Source organism: Meles meles, chromosome 6, assembly GCF_922984935.1.
Source record: "Meles meles chromosome 6, mMelMel3.1 paternal haplotype, whole genome shotgun sequence".
Classification (NCBI taxonomy): Eukaryota; Metazoa; Chordata; class Mammalia; order Carnivora; family Mustelidae; genus Meles; species Meles meles.
The window spans coordinates 117,874,206-117,898,441 of record NC_060071.1 but is presented as its reverse complement, the minus strand read 5'-3'; the positions used below and the strand labels follow the sequence as shown (position 1 = coordinate 117,898,441).

The following is a 24,236-nucleotide window of genomic DNA, read 5'->3' as shown; positions in this document are numbered from 1 at the left end:
CTTTGTGGGCCCAGCCCTGTTGAGTAATTTCCAGAATAATTTCCTCTTCTACTCCCACTAGGCAGAGCAGCTCGTTTGTCATTTACTCAACTGACATGTAACCAGGTTCTTGCAAAATCTCACCTTTACTTGGGCACAGCAGAGCATAAAAAGAAGGCTCGTGCGCTCTCATTGTCTTCAAGAAGCCTATGATAGAGTAGGAAGACCAGACTTGGACTCACTGAAAGGTAAAGGGCAGATAACTTGTTCTTAGCACTATGACCCCAATGGGCCGCTCAACCAGACCTGTCCCATGTTCCTGGAGAATCAGGTGCCCTTAGGAGTTTGGGGAAGAGGGATGAGTGGGTTGGGGGGGATGCAGGGACCTTTCTTCAAAGAGGTAATCTCTGAGTGGGCACTGAAGAAGAGGCAAATACAGGTAAACAGAGAGGAGAGATAAGGGCACGCCAGGAGGGGGGCTGTGTGTGTGCTCAGAGGTAGGGAGATGGGAGCGTGGATGGTGTGACTGGGGAGCAGTAAATTATGGGCTGGCCTGGATAGGGCCAAATGTTGGCACAGTGGGCAGGATTAACTGTGCGACCGAATCTTACTGAGCACCTATCTTGTGCCAGACATCTTAAAAATAACTTTTCCAGTCCTCAAAGTAATATGCATTTGATAGAGGAAGTTCAGAAAAACAGACCTATATAAAGAAAAAAATTTAATGAGATTGTTCTTTCATCCAGAGATAACTGGTCAACCACAGTGTATTTCCTTCACTTGTAAGGTCTTTAACATTCTTTTGGTATTAGACTTGTTTTGGTTCATGGATTCAGGAGCCCTTCTTATCCCTCAGGGGATATTAATTGTACCTTTAAAAATGTTTCATTCTGTCGACTTTATTTATTTTGTTTTCTACCTGTAACTTCTTTTTTTTTTTTAATAATTTTTTTATTTATTTGACAGAGAGAAATCACAACTAGGCAGAGAGGCAGGCAGAGAGAGAGGAGGAAGCAGGCTCCCCGCGGAGCAGAGAGCCTGATGTGGGGCTCGATCCCAGGACCCTGGGATCATGACCCGAGCCGAAGGCAGAGGCTTTAACCCACTGAGCCACCCAGGTGCCCCCTACCTGTAACTTCTGTTCTCAAATTTGGTGCTGCTTTGGCACTTTTGGTTTTGGTCAAATGTTTAGTGAGTTATGGTTATGTGCTCCTCTCTTTGTATTGTGAGGTTTTTCAGTGTGAACCCCACTTCTGGGCCAGTCACTGGTTGTGGGCAGGAGGGTGGGATGTGCCTGCTAGGGACTGGTGTCTTGGTGCTCCCTTTGCTTCCCTGCCCCCGTGTCCAGGACACAAATCTGGTGGGAGGGTGGGAGGGGCCCACTTGCCTGGCTGCTCCAGATCCAATCACCAGCCACTCAGGGCTTCTCATGCTCCCCACCCCTGCCGGTGAACTGGCTCCAAACTTGAAGCCCCCACAGCCGCTCCCCTGACTGAGTACAGAACCCTCAGCCACACCTGTTTGGGTTCAGATCCTAACCCGGCACTTACCAGTACTCTGACTTTGGGAAAGCTAGGTAATCTGGGTCTTATTTCTAAAGTGAGGATGATGATCTGTATGTCAAAGGTTTTTGTGAGGGTTACATGAGATCATGCATGCAAAGTTCTTAGACTGGCGTCTATCATAGATATGCCCTGGATGGGTGCCATTTACTAGGATTAATATTGTGATTACTTGTTTTCATGGTTTTATTTTGGGGGATTGTGGTTTCTCCATCAGTTGATTTCCTTTTACCTTACCATCTTACCATCTTCAGGGAACCCATATCATTCCGTCTTGTTTTCTGGTGCTGTAATGTAATGGATTTATTCTTCCTAGAAAAATGTCTCTTCAGTCATGTTCTAGGGCCTTGGGAGAGGGAGGCATAGTCAGTTCCTTCAAGGGCTTTTTCTCTGAGTATGTGCGAGTGTATTATTGTTATCTGTGATACACATCTGGGGACATCCGGTCCAGGGCAGGACTCACCACCAGGTCTGGGTTACCAGATGCTGACTGTGTCCTGGGCGGGACTGGGAGGGGATGGCTTCTCTTTTCAGCCTTCCTCAGGCTAGTTTGAGGATGTCCTAATGAATGTAATGGGCCCTCTGTTTCTTTCGTCAGAAGGAATGTTAATTATTTTCAGCAGTCTAATTACGTGGCTAATGAGAGACTGACTGTGATAACATCCCTTTAATTACTCTTGCCTAAGTGCTGTTTGGAGCCCTATTTTGAACATGTTGCAAGCCTGGATGCTTTTGCTGTAGATGGAGCTGTCCAGCGAGAGGCTGAGTCAGGGGTCCGGGCTGCTGGGCTTACGCTCATGGTGAGGTGCCTGGCTGCTGCCATGGGTCCCCAGCCTGGTGTCTGGGGGCCTTCCCTCTGAGCCATCACTTAAACGAAAAGGACATTCGGACTGGATCACATATAGCGCAGACAGAGACCCTCACAGCTCCTTCAGAACACCTCATTCCCCTCTTTCTCCCCAGCGTCTCTGCCCTTCAGGCTCCTCTCAGCCAGACCTCCTCATTCATGGAGGATCTGTGCCTTCCCTTTGTCCCCCATTCAGCACTTGGATATCGAGTCCCTCCCTACTGTATGTTTTATCCAGGACATGGGGAGGCAAAGATAAGGAGCTCAGGGTTTGTGTAGCTTTCTTTCTTTCTTTTTTTTTTAAAGATTTTATTTATTTATTTGACAGAGAGAGATCACAAGTAGGCAGAGAGGCAGGCAGAGAGAGAGGAGGAAGCAGGCTCCCTGCCGAGCAGAGAGCCCGATGCGGGACTCGATCCCAGGACCCTGAGACCATGACCTGAGCCGAAGGCAGAGGCTTAACCCACTGAGCCACCCAGGTGCCCTGTGTAGCTTTCTATAACAACATTTTATCATGCTCCTTCCTTCTTTGCCCAGAAGAAATGCCACATGTCCGGGTTCCTACCCCTACCCCCTTTCTCAGATTTGTCCTCTGTAGTGTGGCCTTCCTGTGCTTTTGATGTGATGGCTTTTAGGAACTGGGCCTTCATGGGCAGACCCTTGGTGGCAGCTCTCCCAAGGCCCCGGGTGGACTTGAGCAGGCTGGGAGGGGCAGCTCACGTGAGACTGTCCACCATGAGGACCTGCTATCAACTGTGGGTGGCCTGCTGCTGTGGGTAAATGAAGTCCCCTCATTCTTGTCTGCACATTCTCATCTCTCATGAGTGGTGTAAGAGAAAAAGTGCTAGTAAAAACCTTGGCCCTCCCATTTTCTAGCTGTTGTTTAACTTCTTTGAGTTTTCCTTGCGTCCTGAGTAAATCTGACTTAATGTGTGTCTCATGGACTTGTGAGGGGGATTGATGGGATGGTCTGTGTGGAAGCTAATAAATGGTCTGGACGTTTAAAACTTCAAACAGCACCCCTAGACAGATGTAATAGCCAGAGACACAGGGGTTGGTCTCGTTCACCAAGAGCCCTCTCCTGGCTCTTGGATGTCAGTCACGTAAGTCGCTGTTCAGACTGCGGACAGAGACTTTCATGGAACAAGTGTTCACAGTCCCCCTGGCCCCTCCATCTCACAATGGTTAACTAGGCCTGAGCCTGAGAAAGAGAGGGAGGGCAGGGGTGTCCCTTCAGAAGAAACACTTGAAATGTGGCTAGTGCAACCGAGGGACAGAATTTTTATTTTTATTCATTTTTCATAAATTAAAATTTATTAAAAAAAATTTTTTAAAGTGGGCTCCACATCCAGCATGGAGCCCAACGCAGGGTCTGAACACATAACCCTGAGATCAAGACCTGAGCTGAGACCAAGAGTTGGACACTTAACCAACAGAGCCACCCGGCACCCCTAAAATTAAAATTTAAATAGCTACATGTAGCTAGTGTCTATCAAATTGGACAGTGCTGTTCTGGGGGTTGTGGAACAACAGTCTAGTTGTGTATCACTTGTTCTTGGCTGAGGCCTCCCCTTCTGGGTTCTAGTTTTCTCCTGTCCTCTTTCTAGAAGGTAGTCAGAATGTGCGAGGCGGCTGGCAAGGGTCACGTGAATCAAAGAGAAGTGACAAAGTCTGGGCAGGACCCAGAAGGGAGATTTGGAGCCTCCAAAGCTATAGACATCCTGCTGAGACGGACAAACCTTGCTAGGCCTCTGACCCTTCTTCTTCTGCCCCTCACTGTCTGCAAGGACAGAGCCGCTGGTTTGCATGGTGGCAAAGGTGGGCGGGTGGTGCTCATTGATGTGATTCTCATGCCAAAGAGGTAAGGTCCAGATGCGGGGGGTGGGGTGGTGGTGGAAATCACCTGTGTTAGTTAAGATTTTCTTCATTCCAAATGACAGGAGACTTAAGCTAGCTGGAGTTAAAAAGGAGCACTGACCCTCTTGTTAAAGTGAGAGAGCCTAGAGAAGGCCTAGTGAAGTCACTTCAGTTCTTTTGATGAGACACAGATGGAAATTCCAGGCCACAGGTCAAAAGATTTCACTTTCCCTTTCTTTGTTCATAAGTGCATTGCCTAACAACGGACGGGACCTGCAGTTTCCAGCTCTGCCCACAGGGGGAGGCTCCAGTTGTAGGGGGCATGTTTCCTTGGCAGCTGGGACTTTGCCCTGGCCCAGCTGGCACCTTAGGGACAACCAGATGACTTTTGCAATCAGGGGCAGGGAACGTTTGACCCCTTAATTACATTAACTTTAGCTGCTCTGGTCTTGTTATTTCTCAGACTTGTTTTTTTGGTTCTTTTGTAAAGTAGGCTCTGTACCCAACACGGAGCCCAGTGTGGGGCTTGAACTCACGCGCCTGAGTCAACGCCTGAGCTGAGATCAAGAGTCAGACACCTAACCGACTGAGCCACCCCGGCACCCCTCAAACTTGTTTTTTGGGGTCTTTTATGTACTGTTCCCTCTGCCTGGAATGCTTTCCCCAAAGCTCTTTGAAAGGAGTCTTTGCATCTTTCTGATCTATGCTGAAATGCTACCTCCTTAGAGAAGTTTAAGACTTGCTCTCTAGCATCCAGTGTCTCTGTCCCCACCGGGCCTTCTCCCTTCTTTGTGGCCTGCTGTCAGACATTCCAGTATGCTTTATTGTCTGCCCACCCGAGGGCGGTGGGCTCCTGGGGGCAGGAAGGCTGTCTTGTTCACACTCAGGTCCGTGCCTGGCCTTCAGCAGGTGTTCATCAACGTTGGCTGACCACTGAAACACAACACCTTGAATAAACAAATTAACCTCCGCAGGATGTCCTGGACGAGGGCTCTGTTGTTTAGAAATCTCTGGGGTGGCTTGGCTGTAGAGATTTGTGCAAAGCAGGGCACTGGGTGTCATGCTGTTCAGGGAGCCCAGGTTTATCCTCCAAAAGAGCCGCTGGGGTTTTTTTCTGCCCCTGCTGGTAAGGCAACAAAGGGGCAGTGTCTGCATTGCTCCAAAGGTCACCTGTGCAACACCCGAAGGACGTGGGTGGTAAGAGGGAGAGCCCCGATAAATAAATTCCTGGTCACTGAGTCCGTGAGGCTGTGAGACCGCTGTCTGTGCCTTCCCAGCTGCCGGGAGGAGCCTTGCTGGTCTCATGTGACCGGGATTTCAGGGCCCCTCAGCTGCTGCCTGATGGGATCTGCCGAGGGGATTATTCAGGGGAGGGGGGCAGCTCTTTACTGTAACATGGGCCTTGCTCTGGGACGGCAGCCAGGCAGCTAATTAGAGAGCCCAGCAGCTGTCCAGCCTTCCAGGCAGGAAGCAGCAGCTACCCAGTGCTGGGGGGTAGGATGGGAGGGAAAGGAAGGGGCATGGGGCCAGAGACCACCCTCCAAGGTGTAGGAGATGGGTCTGGGTTTGTTCGGAAGGGACATTGAGAAAGGTGCATAAGATTGGAGGGGCTGGAAGGGAGGAGAGGAGGCTGACAGGCTACACAGGTGAGACAGAAGACAGAGGGGTGAGTCGTCCGGCTGGCAGAGAAACCCAGATTCCAAGAAAACAGATCCCTAAATGAGCGTGGATGGACGGGGTCAAATGGAGTGTGTGGGCAGTCTGTTCTCCTGTCTCCACCCTGACCTTCCCTCTGCCAATCAGGCCCGAGGGGCCCCGGTGTCCTTGCTTCCCAAGGGGAGCTGAGCAGATGCGGCCTTTCCCCTGGGGGGATTTGGAATTCCCTTTGCATTCGTGCCTTAGCATGGTCTCTCAACTTGGGAAGTTGCCAAATCCAGTTGTGTTCGGGGCTGGTCTTACTACAGGACAAGTAAGAGCAGTGGTTCGGGGTCTCATGGAAAGAACCAGGGCACTTTGAATAATTAGAGAGCTCCCCCAGTGGGTCCTGGGGGCATTTTCTCTTTATTTCATGGGCACCTGGGGTAGGGGAGATTTGGGGAAGGGGGAGAGGGAAGAAGGGATGGTGTTTGCGGGTCACTTCCTGGCCCCAGTCTTAGGTTCCGAGCCATGGGGATTGCACGGAGATTGGGGGTAGGTTTGGTTTATGGGTTCTGGTCAGAGAAGTAGAGCTTCAATCCCGAAAGCCCAGCTTACCCTAAATAGTTATAGGGGAGGGGAGAGAACGACACAGAGGGAATTTCCTGCCAGCAGCTGCTGGTTAAACCTCTTTGGGAAATGAATGCTATGTGCATGAAAACTGAATGTGCCTTTTGAGAGTACAAGCACATTGTAGAAATAACAGAATAGGCATTGTTTTTCTCTGACCTGAGCCCGAGCCTGGCCGCTTGCCCACGTAGGAGCCTGCACTTTCTCCGGGGACACCTGGGTCGCTTCCTCGGGTGACACGTCTTCTGTAGTGCGTAGACCCAAGGCATCTAGCTTCACCTCTCTGTCCAGGCGATGGCTGTTGGAGGTGGGAGAAAGAGAGCGAGCATTCTCCTTTCTTCCCTCCTTTGCAGAGATTGCCCTGTTCCTGTAACCCAGCATTTATGGTCCTTTGTGGGAGATAGCCCTTTCATGATGGTGGCCTAAAAATTAGGGAAGAATGTGAGATATCCTTGTTAAGTTAATAACACTGGATAGTGCCATCACCCAAGAATTTAGCTGGGCCCTTCTCAAGCTGATTTGTCCATCCATCCAAAAGAAGTTCCCTGGTCTTGAGTTCACCGTGTGGAGGGGAAACAGACAGTAATAACTTTGAGATGGGACAGGATATTTCAGGGCAAGGATGTTCAAAGTCCTGCGGAACGGGAACGGTGATGAACTAGCTGGGGGCTTAGGAGGACGGCATCACAAAGGAATGAGGAGGGAGCAGGGTCTCAGAGGAGCCCCCGGGGAATGTCAGTGAAGCTGGATTGACGACTCAGGCTGTATGTTTACAAATAAGCAGCCTTCAGAACGGACTAAGTAGATGCTGGGGAATGAAAGGCAGGTGTACACAGGCAGACCCATGGGAAACAGCTTGAAGACACGCGGTGTGGGGAGAGGGGGAACTCTGGAGCCCCAGGACCAGGGTTTGAGTCAGAGGCGTAGATTTGGCCTAATCTCTTAATGTCCTGAGAGTCGGCGTTTTTCATCTCTAAAGTGGGGGGTGGAGGGGGGGATGATGATTCCTGCCCTCCCTGCAGGAGCCTTGGGAGAATCATGAGGGATGATATGCACGAAAAAGTGTAAGTTCTGCCCACGTTAATTGCTATAAGGGCTCTTCACACATTCCTGTGCTCCAGAAACTTCGAGCTCAGGCCCTGCAGTCCACAAAGGAGCGTCACGCCATCTGCATCAGGGACCTGCTCTCAGGGGCCAGGAAGCGCCAGAGGGGGCCAGGGACAGCTTGTACACTTAGAAACAGAGGTGGGACTCCTGTTAGACCATCGCCTCCTAGTCCAGCCCCCACCAACTCCCTGGCGGAAGAGCCTGCAGACCAGGAAGCAGGAGGTGTCCAGGGCCAGGCCGGCCTAGGAAGGGAGCCTGTTCTGACCGCAGCGGCCTCACCAGCCAGCAACGGGTTCCCAGGGCTGACTGCAGCAACCAGCAGGCTCTGCTGCCAGGATGTGGGCTTTGGTTTCTCTTTCTCTTTTGTCTTGTGCTTGCTGATGTGGCCTGCTAAGGGCCCCGGGGAAAGGGAAGTGCCGGTGGGTGGATGGGATTGAACTCCCCAGGCACAGGTCCTGGTGGTGCTGGGGGTAGAGGGGGTGTCGGACATCCCCATTAAAGCCCCTTCCTTGAGGTAATGGGTATGTGCCAGGCAGGCTGGGAGAAGCGGGGAGGATGGACAGGTGGGGCAGGTTGAGGCTCCTGTTTGGGGAGGAGCCAGGGAGGACCTGGGGAGGACTGGGCTCAGCTGGCTGGCTGCACTTCGCTCTCATCCTTCTGGTCTCAGTGCGGGGTGGGGGGGGGTGTTCTGGGGGGGGTCCACTCTTCAGGGTCACAAGCATATGTGCCTACAGTGAATTTCCGATCCCTATCCCCACCCCTTCACTTCTCCTCGGCTCCCCTGCTGCTTCTGGGGAGCAGAGGCCCAGTGACCCCAGGTCAGAGAGGCGGGGAGGTACGGGGAGGGAAGAAGCTGGCCGTATGCACCAGTTCCGGTGGTACCCCCTCGGATAACTGCTTGGCTGTCCATGGGGTGGGGTGAGGGGGGGTTGGGGGGGTGGAGGGCTCCAGTTTCCAGCCGGGTCCTGCTGCAGGGACCTGAGCTCTGTCCTTGGGCTCGTGCACAGGGTGCTGCATCCAAGGGGTTTTTCTGAGAAGCTGCAGGACCTTCACATTAAAGTCAGCATTTTGATCAAATGGTCAAATCTCAGGGATATATTAAAAATGTGTCTGTGGCCAGGGGCATCAGAAAGTCAGATTTGTATCAGTTTGTAGTCGGTTATTGATGTTAACAGGAAGGGCTTTAATAAGAATAGTGATAAAATAGAGTGAAATATTGGGGTGGTGGGATTGTGGGGAGAGGGGTCTGGCACACCTTTGGTTGGTGTGCTTGTTTTTCTGTGTAGCTGTGCTCGACTCCCCAAATGCTATGACAAATGTCCTCCGTTATCAGCCTTCTGGGAGGTTCCTGACCGCCCTTGAGAGCAGATGTGGCCACTGCAGGGCGAAGGTGAGAGTGTAATTTGAAGCTAAATGAGAAAGGCACTGGAGTCTAAAATTATACCCCCTCTCAGATTTACAAATGTGCACGCATTTACTTGCGGAGTAAGAAGCCCTAAGTCCCAGCCCAACGTGTGAATGGCCTGGGACGCACCCCAAGCTGTCATTGCTGGATTAACCAGAGCTGAGCAAACAGGACAGCACAGAGGAGGGAGTAATTTCCAAGAGAGGGGCCCAGTGGCCCTGGTGCGATGACTGCCTGGTGCTGAGCCGGGAGCCTGGGCAATTGTAGTGTTTGTCTTGAGGCTGCCTTTCCTCCTGGCCCAGGGGGCAGACACATGGAAGCCTCCTGCCTACCAGCCAAGGATCAGCTGAGCCCTGGGGCTGATGCTTGCCGGCACTGCTGAGAATGGCACCGAGGCCCAGCCAGGCACCCAGACAAAGGTTAACCCGGGACACTCCTGGACAGTGACCCTGATGTCTGTTCTGAGCCGTGCACTCAGAGGTCTGATAAGTGAGTAATGTGACGGACTCCCCAGGGATCCCAGGCCCTCCCTGCCTCAGGGGCACGGACACCGACGTAGTCTGGAGGTTCTAGTTCGGAGCCTGTGTTGTGTCCGAGGGCCCGTCACGGGCTGTAGTTCCAGGATAGGCGGGGAGGGCCAGGCCCCTTCAGGTCATGCCAGGTGCTGGAGCCGTCTTAGAGCCATGTGGCCTCTGAAATATGTGTCCCACCCAGATGGGCTGAATGAGTGAGGTCAGACACCCAGCACACGGGAGAGGACATCCTCCCACACTCCCTGTCTTATCTGTAGGCTCCTGGATGCTTTGGGCCTCGGGCTTTACCTCTGTGCCATGAGAACTGTACTTCATCTGGGATTGCAGACTTTGTCCCAGAGCCCATGAGCGGTTCACATGGCCTTGGGGAGAGCATCCAGGGCGCTGGGAGGAGTGGGATTTCTGGTGCCTGAGCTGCTACAGAGGTGGCCACCAGGGGGTCTAGAGGAGCAAGCCGTCTGCTGCTTTTGGCCTGTGGAGGGTCTCCTCCTAAGGCCAGACATGCTGCGTGTAGAGTGTGGGACCCCCTGACCGTGGAGCTTCACCTGTCCTCATATGGCCTTTCTTTCCAGACTTGGTCTCTGGCTTTTCCTTGATGGTCTTTAAAAAATGATGATTGGCTGCTTTCCCAAGCCCCAGAGGTCTGTCTAGCCTGAAGGCCATTGTCTGCATAGGGCAGACAGTCCCTCTGTGGGTCAGCCAGCAGAGAGCTCTCCTGCAAGACACGGCAGGGAGAGCACCCCCGGCGGGACAAGCTGTTTGGGAGCTGCTGGACTGGCCCCTGGGGACCTGGAGCCTTAGATTCCATGCAGGAGCTTGCAGGGAAGGAGAAGGGCAACTAGGTAATTCTCAGCTTTAGCCAGAACTTGCCAGTCGACAGTTGAAAACTCAGGGCTGGCATCTATGTTTCCCTCAGCCTGGGCTTACAAAACCAGTTTGTGGTTGGAGGGCTCTTCAGGAAGTGGGTCGTTGGGGTGATCTGTAGCCAGGGAGGTGTGCACCTGAACTGCCAGGGTGAGGTGGGTGTGCAGAGATGGCCGTGGAGGCCACGGCAGGAAGCCGGTGATCAGAGACCTACTCCCCACATCACGCAGGATTCCCCACCCAGGGCGGTCTCCACCAGCGGCCTTGGGAATGTTGTACCCTCTGGTCAGTGATCCCCCTCCCGAATTATTCATTAAGAAATCTTTCCTTAGGAAATAACCGCAGAGAAGAAAAGGGCTGAATTCTTTTTTTAGAAGCATAAAAAGGATGTTTCTTATGGTGTTGTGGTAATAGTGGAAATGGGAGACAATTGTTCTCTCTTTGTTGAACATGTAGGTTAAGGAAGTTACAGTTTTCCACCTGCTGGAATAGCATACCACCATTGTAATAACGAGGACACAAGCAATATAACAACTTGGAAAAATTATTATGATATGCTAAGTGAAAATGTCAGGTTACAGGAGAAGTACATTAAGCATTAAGGTAACTTATAAAATAAACACATGAGAAAGATGGCCAGGGAGACATGATGGTGGCTGCTAGTTTGGTGGACTAGGAATGCCTTTTCTTTCTTTCTTTTTTTTGTTTTACAAAAAACTGTTTTTTGTTTTGACAGATAGAGATCACAAGTAGGCAGAGAGGCAGGCAGAGAGAGAGGAGGAAGCAGGCTCCCCGCTGAGCAGAGAGCCCGATAAGGGGCTCGATCCCAGGACCCTGGGATCACGACCTGAGCCCAAGGCAGAGGCTTTAACCCACTAAGCCACCCAGGCACCCCTCTTTCTTTCTTTTTTTAAGATTTTATTTATGTATTTGACAGAAAGAGACACAGCGAGAGAGGGAACAAAGCAAGGGGAGTGGGAGAGGGAGAAGCAGGCTTCCGGCTGAGCAGGGATGTGGTACTTGAACCCAGGACCCTGGGATCATGACCTGAGCCAAAGGCAGCTGCTTAACGGCTGAGCCATCCAGGTGGCCTCCCCTTTCTTTCCATGATGCATGGATTTGCTTCTTGTGAAACTGAATGTATTCTGGATGAATATACGACACACATTAACAGTGACTTTCTCTAAGGTGTGGGGTGATGGGGGGCTTTTGCTCTCCAGGTCGATCCTTTCAGTGATGTCTAAATTTTAGGTGTGAGCACATGTTACTTTTATAATCAGAAAAATAATAAAGATCTTTAAAAATGTTGAACTGAAATTTTAAAAAGACCGTATTTCCTAAGAAAGAGAAGAGAGAAAGGCTGAGGAAAGCTAGTTGTTTATACTTGCCCTGTGTGGGCCCATTCACCCTCCCATTCATTCATTCATTCATTCATTCATTCACCATGCCCTGGGTGTTAGTAGGTCTCATTGCCAGGCACTGGTCTAGGCACTGGGCACCCAGCACTGAACAAGGCAGAGGCCCTATCGTCCTGGAACGTTCATTCTAGTTGGGGGAGAAAGACAGCAAACTAGTAGCAAAATACCAGAAAGCGAAAGTGCTGTGAGGACTGAAACAGGATGATGTCAGTCACAGGGAGGCTATTTTGGATTGGAGACTTTGAGAAGGTCTCAGGGGTGACTGGTTGAGTTGAAATCTGAATAACAATAGAGAGGCAGCCCAGTGAGGTCTGGGAAGAGCCTTGTTGGGGGTGGGGGGTGGGGGGTGGAGGCAACACACAGGATGCTCATCCTGAGGGCCCCACCTACCGGGTGCCCTTCCCTGCCTGAGCCCTGCTGACTCTCTGTGCCAAGCTGACTCTGTTCCCAGGGCCCACCTGCCCTCCTGTGCCCGCCAGCTGGGATTTGGTTAGCATCAGAGGCTTTCTAAAATCCTCTCCAGCTTGCTGCTTTGTGTGGAGTGGTCTGCTGCTGCTCCAGGCACCAGGCTTGGATGGAGAGTGTGATGCTGGTCACTGCTCTTGGCTGGCATTTGCATGGCAGAGCTGGGCCATCTGAGATTCCCAGCCATGCTGGGGCGGGCTCGCAGTCAAGGACGCTCTGGGGAATGTGTGTCCTGGTGAAAGGTCTTTGAACGGCACCTGCCTTGAGGCCCTCTGTGGTGGTGGCCACTAGGGTCCTCTGAGGTCAACTATGACCCTGGAGGACCATCCCATGGGTCTTGCCGGAACTTGGGCTTACAACAGAGCTTGGCCTCTCAGAATAGGCTGAGAGCCTTCAACAGCTCTGACACCAGTCCTGAGCTTCACTGATGATCTTTCTAGAAGCTCGTGTGTCCTTCTTGCTTCCTGTTGTCTCTTCACACACCATCCTGGCTTTCCCGAAGCAGAAACTCAGAAACTGGTGGTGCCCGCAGAGGAGGCTGTAGTCAGCTTCAAGGGCCGTGTGCTGAGAAGGCTCTGGACCCAGACTCGCTGGCTTTGAATCCCAGCTCTGCCTTTTAGAGCTGGAATTACTTACCCTCTCTTCCTCAGTTGCCCTAGCTATAAAATAAGCTTGAGTATTATCTGAAGTAGTACATGGTAGGTGTGTGGAAGAGGGCCTGATTATTCCTGTGACTGAGAGGTGGAGGGAGGACTAACTCCAGGGACTTTCCTGGGGGATGCGTATAGCAAGAAAGGGTGGAACTCTATGGCATTGGGGTTACCCAGTGACCCCAAGTATTTAGCTCCACTTGCTTCCTTTCTGGCCTTGGAGCAAGTGCATGGGTTCCCCCCACCCCTGCCCCACCCACAATCTGACAACCACAGAGGAAGCTCAGGATGGCTTCAGACCTTTCACCCAGATGTTAGGACAACTGCCCCCCCTCCTTTGACTGCACTCACCTCCAGCACAGAGCCTGCCAGGGGTCTGGACTCAGGGTCTCTGCCACTGCCTTGCCCTCGGGGGCCCCTGAAGCCTCCAAAAACTGAAGCAATTTTGGTGCCTAGGAATGAGGAAGTAAATGAGATGAAAGGAGGAGGAAGGCCTGCCTAGTCTGGCGGCATGGGAGTCCCAGTTTTCTGGCAAGATGATTCTCTGCACAGAAATTCCCAGAGTCATTTTGTTGTGGCACCTTAGCTTCCTGGGACAAGATGGGAGTCTGGGGTAAAACCAAGGGCGATCATCTCATTTGCTTTAGCCTGCAGCCTGTCTTGGACTTTTATGGCGTTCTCTTCATCCTTCTCCGCTTGCTCTGCTCTCTAAGGAATAGCTCAGTGGGTTCCAGGACTCGGTGAGATACTCTAAGGGAGCAAGACTCGGTACCCCTCCCCCCAATCACCTATCACCTGTTCCCTTGGAAGGGCAGTGCCCTGCTCTGACAAGTCACCTTCGCTGGCACTCTGTGTTCACAGGCCCTTTTATCAACAAGTATGAGGGCTCTTGTACTTGAGTGTTGTTCCGCAGTATCCTGCTTGTGAAAAAGTCCCCAACTCTCCAGATTCCTTTCTCTCATTTCATTCTTGCCCATGCTCTCCTCTTTACTTCACCTTGAGTTTTCTTTCCCTGACTGTCCTCTGTGTCATGGTCCTCAGGACTGTGTGTGTCACCAGGAGAGAGAGACTGACGTCCAGTGAGCTGCTGGTTCTTCCTGATGCAGGACTTCACAGGGCTTTGATCCCAGTGCGGAGCAAGGAGGTACTGGGTGAGCCTGGGGCAGAGTCCCCGTTCAGGTGCGGGAAGGCATAGCTGGGGCCAGGAGAGGGTGGGGGAGCTTGTCCCAACTCAAGAGTTTAAGCCTCCTGTGAGTGTTAGCAATGGTTTCAGTGGAGTTTTGAAGATCCAGCCAAGCCAATGTGGCCTCTCATGTTAGTGTCTGTGGCTGTCCCAGCTGATGACACCATCTCATGTCCTTCCTTCTGTCTTTGCCCCCATCTCCTGGCCCCAGTCAGGACTTCCAGCTTTCCTATTTGTCTCATGCAGAGTTGGCGTGTTCTTCTGGCACAGCCCCTAGGACGTGGCCTGACCTTGCTAGGTATGCTTCCCTTCTGCCTACCCCTGTTCTTCCAGTATGGAAGATTCCAGAAATGGGATCCTGTCCTTGGGCTCACCTTGTTCTTTCTCCCCCATCTTCTCTTCTGTTTAACAGATTGCCCTCCTTCACCCTTTAATAGTGGCTCCTTCCATCCTGCTTCTATTCATAGGGTTTGGAAGTCCAGCTCTTCCAAGTCACCTGCTCCAGGGGTGACTGGAGCCCCTGGGTTGTTGGGAACTCCAGTTGCCTGGGAAACCATCCTCAGCCATGTCTAAAGATGAGACTATGAGGCCAGGAGAGCAGGGTTTTAAAGTCAGCATTAAGGTGGGGCTGACCTGAGGGGTCCACTAGTTCTGTCAGGCCACTGCGTAAGATGAATGGGGAGTCCCTTCCGCCGGATCCTGTGGGCCAGAGGGGCCAGAGGTGCGAGTGCAGGTCGGGTGGACAGACCTAAGTTCAGAGGAGCCAGAGTTGGGCGGGAGGCAGAGTCGCCGGGCCACTACGGCACCTCCCCCCGCCGCCTCCGGTCATGGACGCCTCCTCATTCTCAACCTGGGTCTGTTCTCTCCCACTCTGGGGGAGCTAACAACCTATTGGGGTTTTAGGATAAAAGGAGGGTGTGGGAAGCTTTGCCAGGAACACTGGCCCTTTCGTTCTGCCCTTCTTGTCAAACCTGGACCTCAGAGGGCTGGTTCTGAGACCCCTTGCCCTTCATGAAACCTCCCGAGCTACACAAAAGCTGGAAGCTCGCCTTGCCTTTCCTCAGCTCCGTCTTTGTTCTCCTGTGGGCTCTACATGTGGTTATTGGTTAAGGAGGGTTGCTTGGCTGCTGGGTTGTGCTCTGGATGGACATGAAGACCTGACCTGCCCGGCAAGGAAGGCTGCCCAACCACTAGCGAGAGCAGGGGCAGAATGACCCTGCCTCAGGGAGCAGGGGGCGCTGGAAGCAGAAGCTGACCAGGAAGCCTGGCTCTGTGCCAGAAATGAAGCCACCTTCTCTGATCATTTGCTATCATCTTAGTAGTGTCTGTCCCCTCAGTCACCCTTACAGTAACCCCCAGAAGTAGTTACTTATTATTCTCACTTCACCTGTAGGAAAACCGAGGCACAGAAAAGTCAGGTAACATGCCCTACATCCCACAGGGGAAGGGTACCAGGAAACTGAAAAGGAAAAGGCAAGGTGGGGGGACCAGGAAGTTAGGATCGGCAGCCCTTGGGCTTAACCATTTCATGCTATTCAAACCCGTGAATCATGGTTTGTGCTCGGTGATGGTTCAGGAGGCAAGGATCTGTATGAACTGTATGGGACATCAGGTTTCCTTAGATTTGTCTGGCGAATTTGTTGAGCATCTTCTATGTACAAGGCACAAAAATGACTCATACATAGTGCTACAGCAAATGTTTTTAAGATAAAATTTTTAAATAAAAGTTTAGACATACTTGTTAGAAAAACATTTTAGGTTATGCAGAGAAGTTTAAAGAAGGAAACAAAAATCACTTGTGATGTCACCATCCAGAGATGATTATAGCTAATTTTTTTGTACATTTGTGTTTTTTTTTTCAAGATTTTATTTATTTATTTGACAGAGATCACAAGTATGCAGAGAAGCAGGCAGAGAGAGAGGGGAGAAGCAGGCTCTCCGCTGAGCAAAGAGCCTGATGCAGGGCTTGATCCCAGGACCCTGAGATCATGATCTGAGCCGAAGGCAGAGGCTTAGCCCACTGAGCCACCCAGGCACCCCTTTTTTTGTACATTTGTGTGTATGTATGCTTTTGCAAAATCAAAATCATATTAATTACTCAGTCTTGAATCCTGCCTTTTTTTCTCTCTTACCATTATATTAATCAGTCACCAAGTGGCCACTAGAGCAAAGCATAGTGCAAACTGTTGTTACAGAAGTGAACTGGGTGCAGAGGTGGACAAACAGGGCAGCTGAGGAGGATTATGGGTCATGAGCCATGGGTTAGGGGTGGTGGCGGCAGTAGCAGTTGGGAAGGGCACCCCAGGTAGCAAGAGCAGTCATGAAAAGATCCAGAGGACAAGATCTGAGGCCGCAGTATCTCACGAAGGGCCTTGCCAGCCATCCCTAGGAGTTCGAGTCTTCCCATGTGGATGGTAAGGACACACTAGTGGGCCTTACATGGGAAGAAGCATTGGATTTGTGATTTTAGAAAGATTGCTGTTTCTATATGCACTTTCCTAGCTGGATGAGTGAACTGGAAAGGAAAAGGCAAGTGGGGAGACCAGTTGGCAGATGACTGAGGGCATCCAGGTGAATGGCGGTGACAGCTTGGAGCAAAGCAGCAGCGATGAGAAAGGAGGGTCAAGGGGAAGAGATGATTTCAAACATAGTTAAGTGGTAGAAAGGACAGGAGGTAATGGCCGACTTGGTGGCTTTGCCATGTGACTTGCTTTGGCTGGTAAGATGTTCCTGGGCACGACTTAACCAGAGTCTTGAAAAGTGTGGTGAAGTAGGGTCTGCTTGTCCATGTGCCTCTGCCCCTGCATGAGAAAGCGTGATGGGGACGAGAGACAGGTAGACCAGAGCCACCCAGCCAAGGATAGGACAGAGCCCCAGACAAGCAGCCATTTCATGATCGAGGCCAGGCAAGATCTGCCAACCCACACATAAGCTGTAATAATAAATGAGAGCTGATTTACGTCACTGAGTTTTAGAATGCTTTGTTACGAAGCATGAACTGATTAAGAAATGTCTTTAGTTGAATGCTGCATGCCAGGAACTGTTCTAGGCATTGGGTAATGCAGTGCTGAACCAGACAGACAAGGTCCTTATACTCAGGGAGCTCATGTTGGGGGGCGGGAGATGCGGCAGAGGACGCTAGAATGACTTCAGGGCCTTCTGCTGCCAACTGGGTGCAGGGAGAGGTCACAGAAGGAAGACGAGTTTTAGGGAAAAGATACTGAGTTTGAGGTGTCTATAGGACGCTTAGGTGGAAGGGTTGAGGTAGGAGTGGGATATGTAGGTGTAGGACACAGGAGAGATGTCTAGATGGGGACTGGGAGTTATCACCATAATAAAACAGGAAGTCATCTGGACCAAAGTGAGACAAAGGAAGTGCTCTGGCTATTCGGGGGAGGAAGAGAGGGCCGTGGGGATGAAGATGATTTTATTCTGAAGGTCACCTGGAAGCTAGATTTGTACTTGTGGACGGTGAGAGGAAAGCACAGGAAACATACAGACAGGATCTGCAGAGGTAGGAGGAAAAACCAGGAGAGCCAGCCAGTGAGAAGAAGGCTGAAAAAGTGGGCTGGAGTGAGATCCTAGAGAGTCTTGAGTATCAGGCCAAGGAGGCTGTGGTGTTTCATTAGGATGGGGGGCGTGGGAACTGAGTGCTTTTGAGGAGGGGAGCGGCACTAGGCAGGCATGTCTAGGATCTGGGCAGTAGTGTGTAGTGGGATGAGTGCTGCAGTAGAAATCGGGAGATGTGGATTCTGGTCTCGGCCTCTCTGTTCACCGGCCCTGGGGTATATGGCAAACCCACTTCTCTCTGAGCCCCAACTGTCTCTCTGAAAAAATGGGAGTGAAACTACCTGTCCTTCTTCGCATGAATCTTCATCTTGTAATGACCAGTGACAAAAAATAGGAACGGAAGTGTCTGGAAGGGCTGAAAGCGATACACCAGGGCAGGTAATCTTGTGACGAGACCTGCGTTAGCTGGAAGGCGAGGCTGCGATTCCCAGACAGGGAGGCAGACTGCAGGTGCAGCCTGTTCACCTCTGTCCCCTCACCCACCTTGACAGAGGGGTCAAGCCTGGGGTCCATGGCACCTGGCAGAGCTGGGATTGGTGTTTTCATGCCCTGCCTTTCCATTCCTGATACTGCCCTGAACTCTCCCCATAAACCTGCATCATGTAGAGAGGGTCTGCACCAGAGAGGCCTATGAGCAGAACAGAGGAATGCAAAAGAGTCTCTCCTCTTTCGGGCAGGCCACGGACTAGCAAGGTGGATCGAGAGGGCACATGCCTTCTAACAGGAAACGGGGTAGCATTGGATAAAGGACAAGGAAAAGCAGAGAGGCCTATGAGCGAGGCCAGCCTTCAGGGAAGCAGTCTGGGGCCTTAAAGCCCAGTGGGGCTAGAAGAGAGGAGGAAAAAGGAAGAAGTAGAAAGGAGGACTCTCTTCTCTGTCAGCCCACTGGTTTCTTCTCAACATTGAAACGAAACACCCAAACCTGCTTAATGGAGCAGTTAAAGACAAATGTGACCACAACGAGCTGCCACTTTATACCTATTAGGATGGCCATCCTCAAAAAACCAGAAAATAACAAATGCTGGCAAGGGTGTGGGGAAATTGGAAGCCTTGTGCATTGCTGGCGGGAATGTAAAATGGTGCAGCTGCCGTGGAAAACAGCAAGAGTATTCCTCAGAAAATTAATATGGACTCACCATGTGATCTGGCAATTCTCCTGGATATAAATCCAAAAGAATGGAAATCAGAGACTAGAACAGATATTTGTGTACCTACGTTCATAGCAGCAATGTTCACAATAGTCAAAAGGTAGAAACAAACCATTAATGGACAGATGGCTAAATCAAATGTGATAGATCGATCGATCACAAAGAATGAACATTATTCAGCGTTAAAAAGTGAAGGATAGGGGCGCCTGGGTGGCTCAGTGGGTTAAAGCCTCTGCCTTCGGCTCAGGTCATGATCCCAGGGTTCTGGGATCGAGCCCCGCATCAGGCTCTCTGCTCTGTGGACAGCCTGCTTCCTCCTCTCTCTCTCTGCCTGCCTCTCTGCCTACTTGTGATCTCTGTCTGTCAAATAAATAAATAAAATCTTAAAAAAAAAAAAAAAGTGAAGGATATTCTGACACACGCTACTACATGGATGAACCTTGCCGACACTATGCTCAGTGAAATAAGCCAGTCACGAAGGGACAAGTACCGTATGATTCCCCTTAGAAGAGGTAACTGGAGTAGTCACATTCATAGAGACAGAAGGTAGAAGGGTGGTTGCCATGGGCTGGGGAGGAGGTGGGGAGTTAGTGTTCCGTGGGTACGGAATTTCAGTTTGGGATGATGAAAAAGTTTTGGAGTTGGACAGTGGAGACAGTTGCACAATGGCGGGAAGGTACTCAGTGCCACTGAACTATACACTTAAAAATGGCTGACATGGTAAATGTTAGTATATGTTAACACACACACACACACACACATACACACCCCCAAGGACAAATGTGATAGGTTGCTTAGAAAGATCTCAGAAATATGAGTGAGATGGAGTTTTTTGAGAAGTGGAGGAGGAGATGGTGACCCCAGTGGGTGGGACTGATGAGAAATCAGCTGGTAGCCTAGAAATGGAATGGAGGTGACTGGTGGGTCAGGATAGCCAGCTCTTCCATCTGATCACAGATTAAAAAAAAAAAAAAAAAGTCTAGGTTGTGTAGGAGACACCTCCCTCCAAGCAGCGTTGAGTAGAGTTGGTCGGAGGAAGCCAGTGGGACTTTTGTTTCTTGCCTTCCTTTCTCATGCCCACCTGGCCAAGATCAGGAATAGGGCGTAAAGTAATGACCAGGAAATAGGGCCCCGAGTGGAACTGGTAACCAGAGAGAACGGTAGCAGCGGGCGTGGAACCGCCTCGAGCCTGGTCACAGCGGAGACTCAGACTCGGGCTGGGCGTGGGTGGCCAGGAGGAGGGGCTCCCTCCCGCCCTCACCTGTCTCCTCTGTGTCGCAGCAGCCTGCCCCACTGGGCGCCATGGCGTCGGCCGAGCCGCTGACGGCGCTGTCCCGCTGGTACCTGTACGCCATCCACGGCTACTTCTGCGAGGTGATGTTCACGGCCGCCTGGGAGTTCGTGGTGAACTTTAACTGGAAGTTCCCGGGGGTCACGAGCGTGTGGGCGCTCTTCATCTACGGCACGTCCATCCTCATCGTGGAGCGCATGTACCTGCGCCTGCGGGGCCGCTGCCCGCTGCTGCTGCGCTGCCTCATCTACACGCTCTGGACCTACCTGTGGGAGTTCACCACCGGCCTCATCCTGCGCCAGTTCAACGCCTGCCCCTGGGACTATTCCCAGTTCGACTTTGACTTCATGGGCCTCATCACCCTGGAGTACGCCGTGCCCTGGTTCTGCGGGGCCCTCATCATGGAGCAGTTCATCATCCGCAACACCCTCCGCCTCCGCTTCGACAAGGACGCCGAGCCCGGGGAGCCCGGGGGCCCCCTGGCCCTGGCCAACGGCCACGTCAAGACGGACTGAATGGGGCTGGTGGGCGGGGCCCGGGGCTCTCTCACGGACGCGGGGGACAGAAGTACCAAGCTGGTGGGGTTACATCTTCTGAACAGCACAAGCCCTGGCCCGGGGCCGGCCTCAGCTCCCTAGGGCACACACGACAGCGGCCTCCCTCCGGCACCCTCAGCTGGGGGCGGGGGTGGAGGGAGCGGAGGGACTCTGGGAAGGGTCTGGGTCTCTGCGCCCAGCTCAGACGCTGGTGGCCTGAGGCCTGTGGCTAAGCAGCGGCTGGATCCCCCGGGGTGACTTTGGAAGCAGCAGGCCCTGTCCTGGCTAAGGGGTTCTGAGAACAGGGCAGAAGGTGGGAGGCAAGGCCTGAGGAGGCGTTGGGCTCCTGAGAGGCCTCCTCCCTCTCACCTGGTTTAGGTGGGCTTTGGCTGGTTCCATTTGGCAATATTCAGGTGCTTGCTTGCAACCAATACCTCCCCGGGGGGCTGCTGAGCTGCGGCCTGACGAGAGGCTGGGCGGCCAGGAGGCTGCTTGGCAGCAGTGCCCGTGTGCAAGGGCCGGAGGCCTTCCCTTGGCTCCTCTCCCCTCCCCCAGGGCTCTGCTCCTCCCTTGGCCTTCTGGGGGCCCCCCTGGTGCTGGATTCCCACCAACCTTGGGCTTTTGGAGGTTTTAATCCCTGTGTGTTCGGTGGTGTTTCCCCCTTTTCTCTCTTATTTTCAAGGCCTTTACCACTAGCGGCCCCTTTATCCATGTCAGTCACCACACCCACCCCCTTCCCCAGTTCCCCGGCCAACACAGCAGCTGCCAGACATAGAGCCCTGAGAGCGACCTTCCCTCCATTGTGTCCGCTGCCTGAAGGCTGGGAAGTCATCCTTTTACACCTCCCCACCTGTCTGATGGGCTGTGGCAGCGCCCCCTCCCCACAGAGGCCCAGCTGAAATGGAATGGTGCCCTCCCCAACACACAGTTAGGCCAAGATGCACCCCCCCCCCAGATCCACAATGGCGACCTAGAGACAAATCAGTTTAGGGGAGTTGGGGGGGAGGGGAAAAGGCATTTCTCTTTTCAAGTCAGAGTCGATAGAGCTTTCTAGGGGATGGCGGAGCAGGTATCCAGGGTTGGAGCCCCATGCAGGGTGAGTGAGAGAGAAAAAGGAAACAGCCTTTGAGCTTTGGGAAGGTCTTCAGAGCATCCTTAGTGGGAAGGGATCAGCTGGTCCCGCCATAGCCCCAGCCCTGCAGGAAAACCTCCTCAGGGCCACCCTGTCCCACCCGTCCCAGGCAAGACTGACCCTTTGAGCTTACCCCTTAAGCAGTATTGACCCTGCCATGCTCACAGGCATTGTCATCTTGGTTGCCCCCTTCCTCTGTGACGGGTCCATTGCTGGCAGTGGACAGGTGAAATCCTCACTCCAGCCCACTTCTGGCTCTGCCCCCACTCCCTGAGGGGAGAGGCCCATCAGAAGGCAGCCTATGCCATAGTACATGGTCTTGTCTTGACCACACGAGGACTCTTAGATAGAAATTAGCCTTTCCCTTTTTACGGATCATTAAAAAATGACCATACCACCTGTGGAGAGAATCTCCTCTTCCTTGCTCTGCTGCTCCACAGAGACTGTGCAGACAGCCCCAGCCAGGGTGTGAGCCAGGGCTGGGGGCCTGGGGGGCTAGGCAGGATTGGGAGACAGCCTGGGAGACTCTGCCTTTGATAGGGTTTTGTGCGGTTGACCTTGTCCAGGACAGGATGAAGGGCATCTCCCAGCCTCTGTGTCCTGGCCAGGCTCCTCAAATCCAGCGATGAACATTCTGCAGGGGCCAGACCTACCTTCAATTTTACTGTGGCCCCAATTCCAGAGCTCTGGGGCACCCAGGGATTCAGGTTTCCATCTACAGTTGGAAGGGTTTCCAGAGGAAAAACATCATCTGGATTCCCTGTCCCATCTGCAAAATTATTTCCTCGGCCCTGTCCCCTCTGTGTTATCTCAGTTTTCTGGATCCCAGTACCCTTCCAGGCCCCTCAGGTGGGCCCGTAGACCGCACCACCCGCCTTTGACCTCCCCTCCCATGACCAAATCTGGGGTTGGCTTGTTGATGTCTGCCAGCACAGGGTCTCAGTGATTCTCAGCCACAGCAAGCCCCTGTATGGCCCATCAGGTGTGGCCACTCCGGATGCTGCCCCATGGACATTTCCTGGCACCATCTTTTCTCTGGGCCCTACAGATTCCCAGGGACAGGAGGTCCTGCGGTAAACCCGCCTGGTATGTGCAGAGCGCTGTTTTTCTGCTTCATCCAGGTACCCCATGGCTCTTGCTGTCCCTCAGAGGGCATAGAGTCCGCAGCAAAGGGAGGCAACAATCCAGGGCTTGAGCTCAGGGTTGGTAGGCTCAGAATTCACCCGGGGTAGACCAGACTTCAATTCTTGCTTTCTTGGGTATCTTCAGGGCCCTCATCCCTTAGTGCCCGGGCACCCCAACTCTGCCAAGCAGTGGGGGTGCTGGTAGGAAGAGTCTGCTGACTCTTTGTGACCCTCTGGTGTCCTGGGTCTCTCTCCACTGGACATGGCAGCATTTCTGAGTTACTTCGGATTGTCATATATAAGGCTATTGCCTTAGAGCTGCCCTGCATTGTTGAACCGCTTCTGAGGTCTGTCTGCTAGGCACTCTGTCCCTTGTGCCGTGTCCCCTCTGTTGCCAGTAAGTCACAATGGCCTATGCTTATCTATAGCAATAATATATAGGGAGTGCCCATGAAATCCTCTTGTCCTAGTCCCTCACTCTCTGCATGGGTCTCCTCCTTGGGGAGGCAGTGCTGAGTAGGTCAGTTCCTGAGAACCTGCATTTATGAAGCTCTGGGCCGTGCAGACGTCATCATGGGGGATGCAGAGAGGAGAGATGCCCAGCCCCCAAGCTATGGCTAAGGCAGTGAGGGTACCTTCCACCCTGAGACCACCCCAGACCCGGAGGAGCTACAGGTCCCAGCTCTCCCACTTCAAAGTGGGCAGGACTGTCTCCCAACTGCGGCCCCTCAGGACACGTGACTGGTTTGTGCGCCCATCGCCTGCTCTGTCTCCATCGGTCTCTCTGTCTCTTCCTTTTCACATTTGTGCACATCAAATATACTGGTGTTTGTGTTCCAGGACTGGCTCTGATTCATCTCTGTTTCTTCTATTTTGGAGCCCCTTTTCTAGGGGCAGCTGGAGGCCAAGCCCTTCACACTGTGTCGTGCTGCTGTCCTAAACCAAGAGGACCGCTGGGGGGAACCACCCTGTGGGGAGGGCCAGTGGGACTCCCTGACAGCCCTTTTCACCATCTCTGCTCTGACCTTCCTGGGTAACTGGAATTCTCCACCTAACCCCCCGCTTCTCACCAGTAACATGATCTGGTCCATAATTTTGCTTTGGTCCTAGGCTGCAAAGCAGATGGGGAGGCCTGGGCAGTTATCCAAGTTGGCTGCACTGGCTCAGGAGATGAGCTCCTCTAGAAACAGACCAGCCACGACCTGGGGGGGTCTCACGAGTCAGGAGGGGCCAAGGAAGGAGGCTGAGCATATTCCAGAGAGCTGAGCCACCAGAGCGCCTTACTTTTCATTACATCAAA

At 52.5% G+C, this 24,236-nt stretch overlaps 1 protein-coding gene across 13 annotated transcripts in view; it reads left to right on the top strand.

The window, feature by feature from the left end:
• Window positions 1-23,775, top strand: part of TMEM229B (transmembrane protein 229B) — a 40,545-nt gene extending 16,770 nt beyond the window's left edge. For 6 of the 13 annotated variants that reach the window (XM_046009071.1, XM_046009064.1, XM_046009066.1 and 3 more), the window contains one exon: window positions 20,138-23,775. In XM_046009071.1, the coding sequence (XP_045865027.1) occupies window positions 20,156-20,659 (504 nt within the window). In that variant the 5' untranslated portion in view covers window positions 20,138-20,155 and the 3' untranslated portion in view covers window positions 20,660-23,775. Of the gene's footprint in view, window positions 1-9,332; window positions 9,512-20,134 lie in introns of those variants that run through there. The other 7 variants (XM_046009075.1, XM_046009067.1, XM_046009061.1 and 4 more) reach the window with 3 other exon arrangements.
• Window positions 23,776-24,236: the final 461 nt, after the last annotated feature.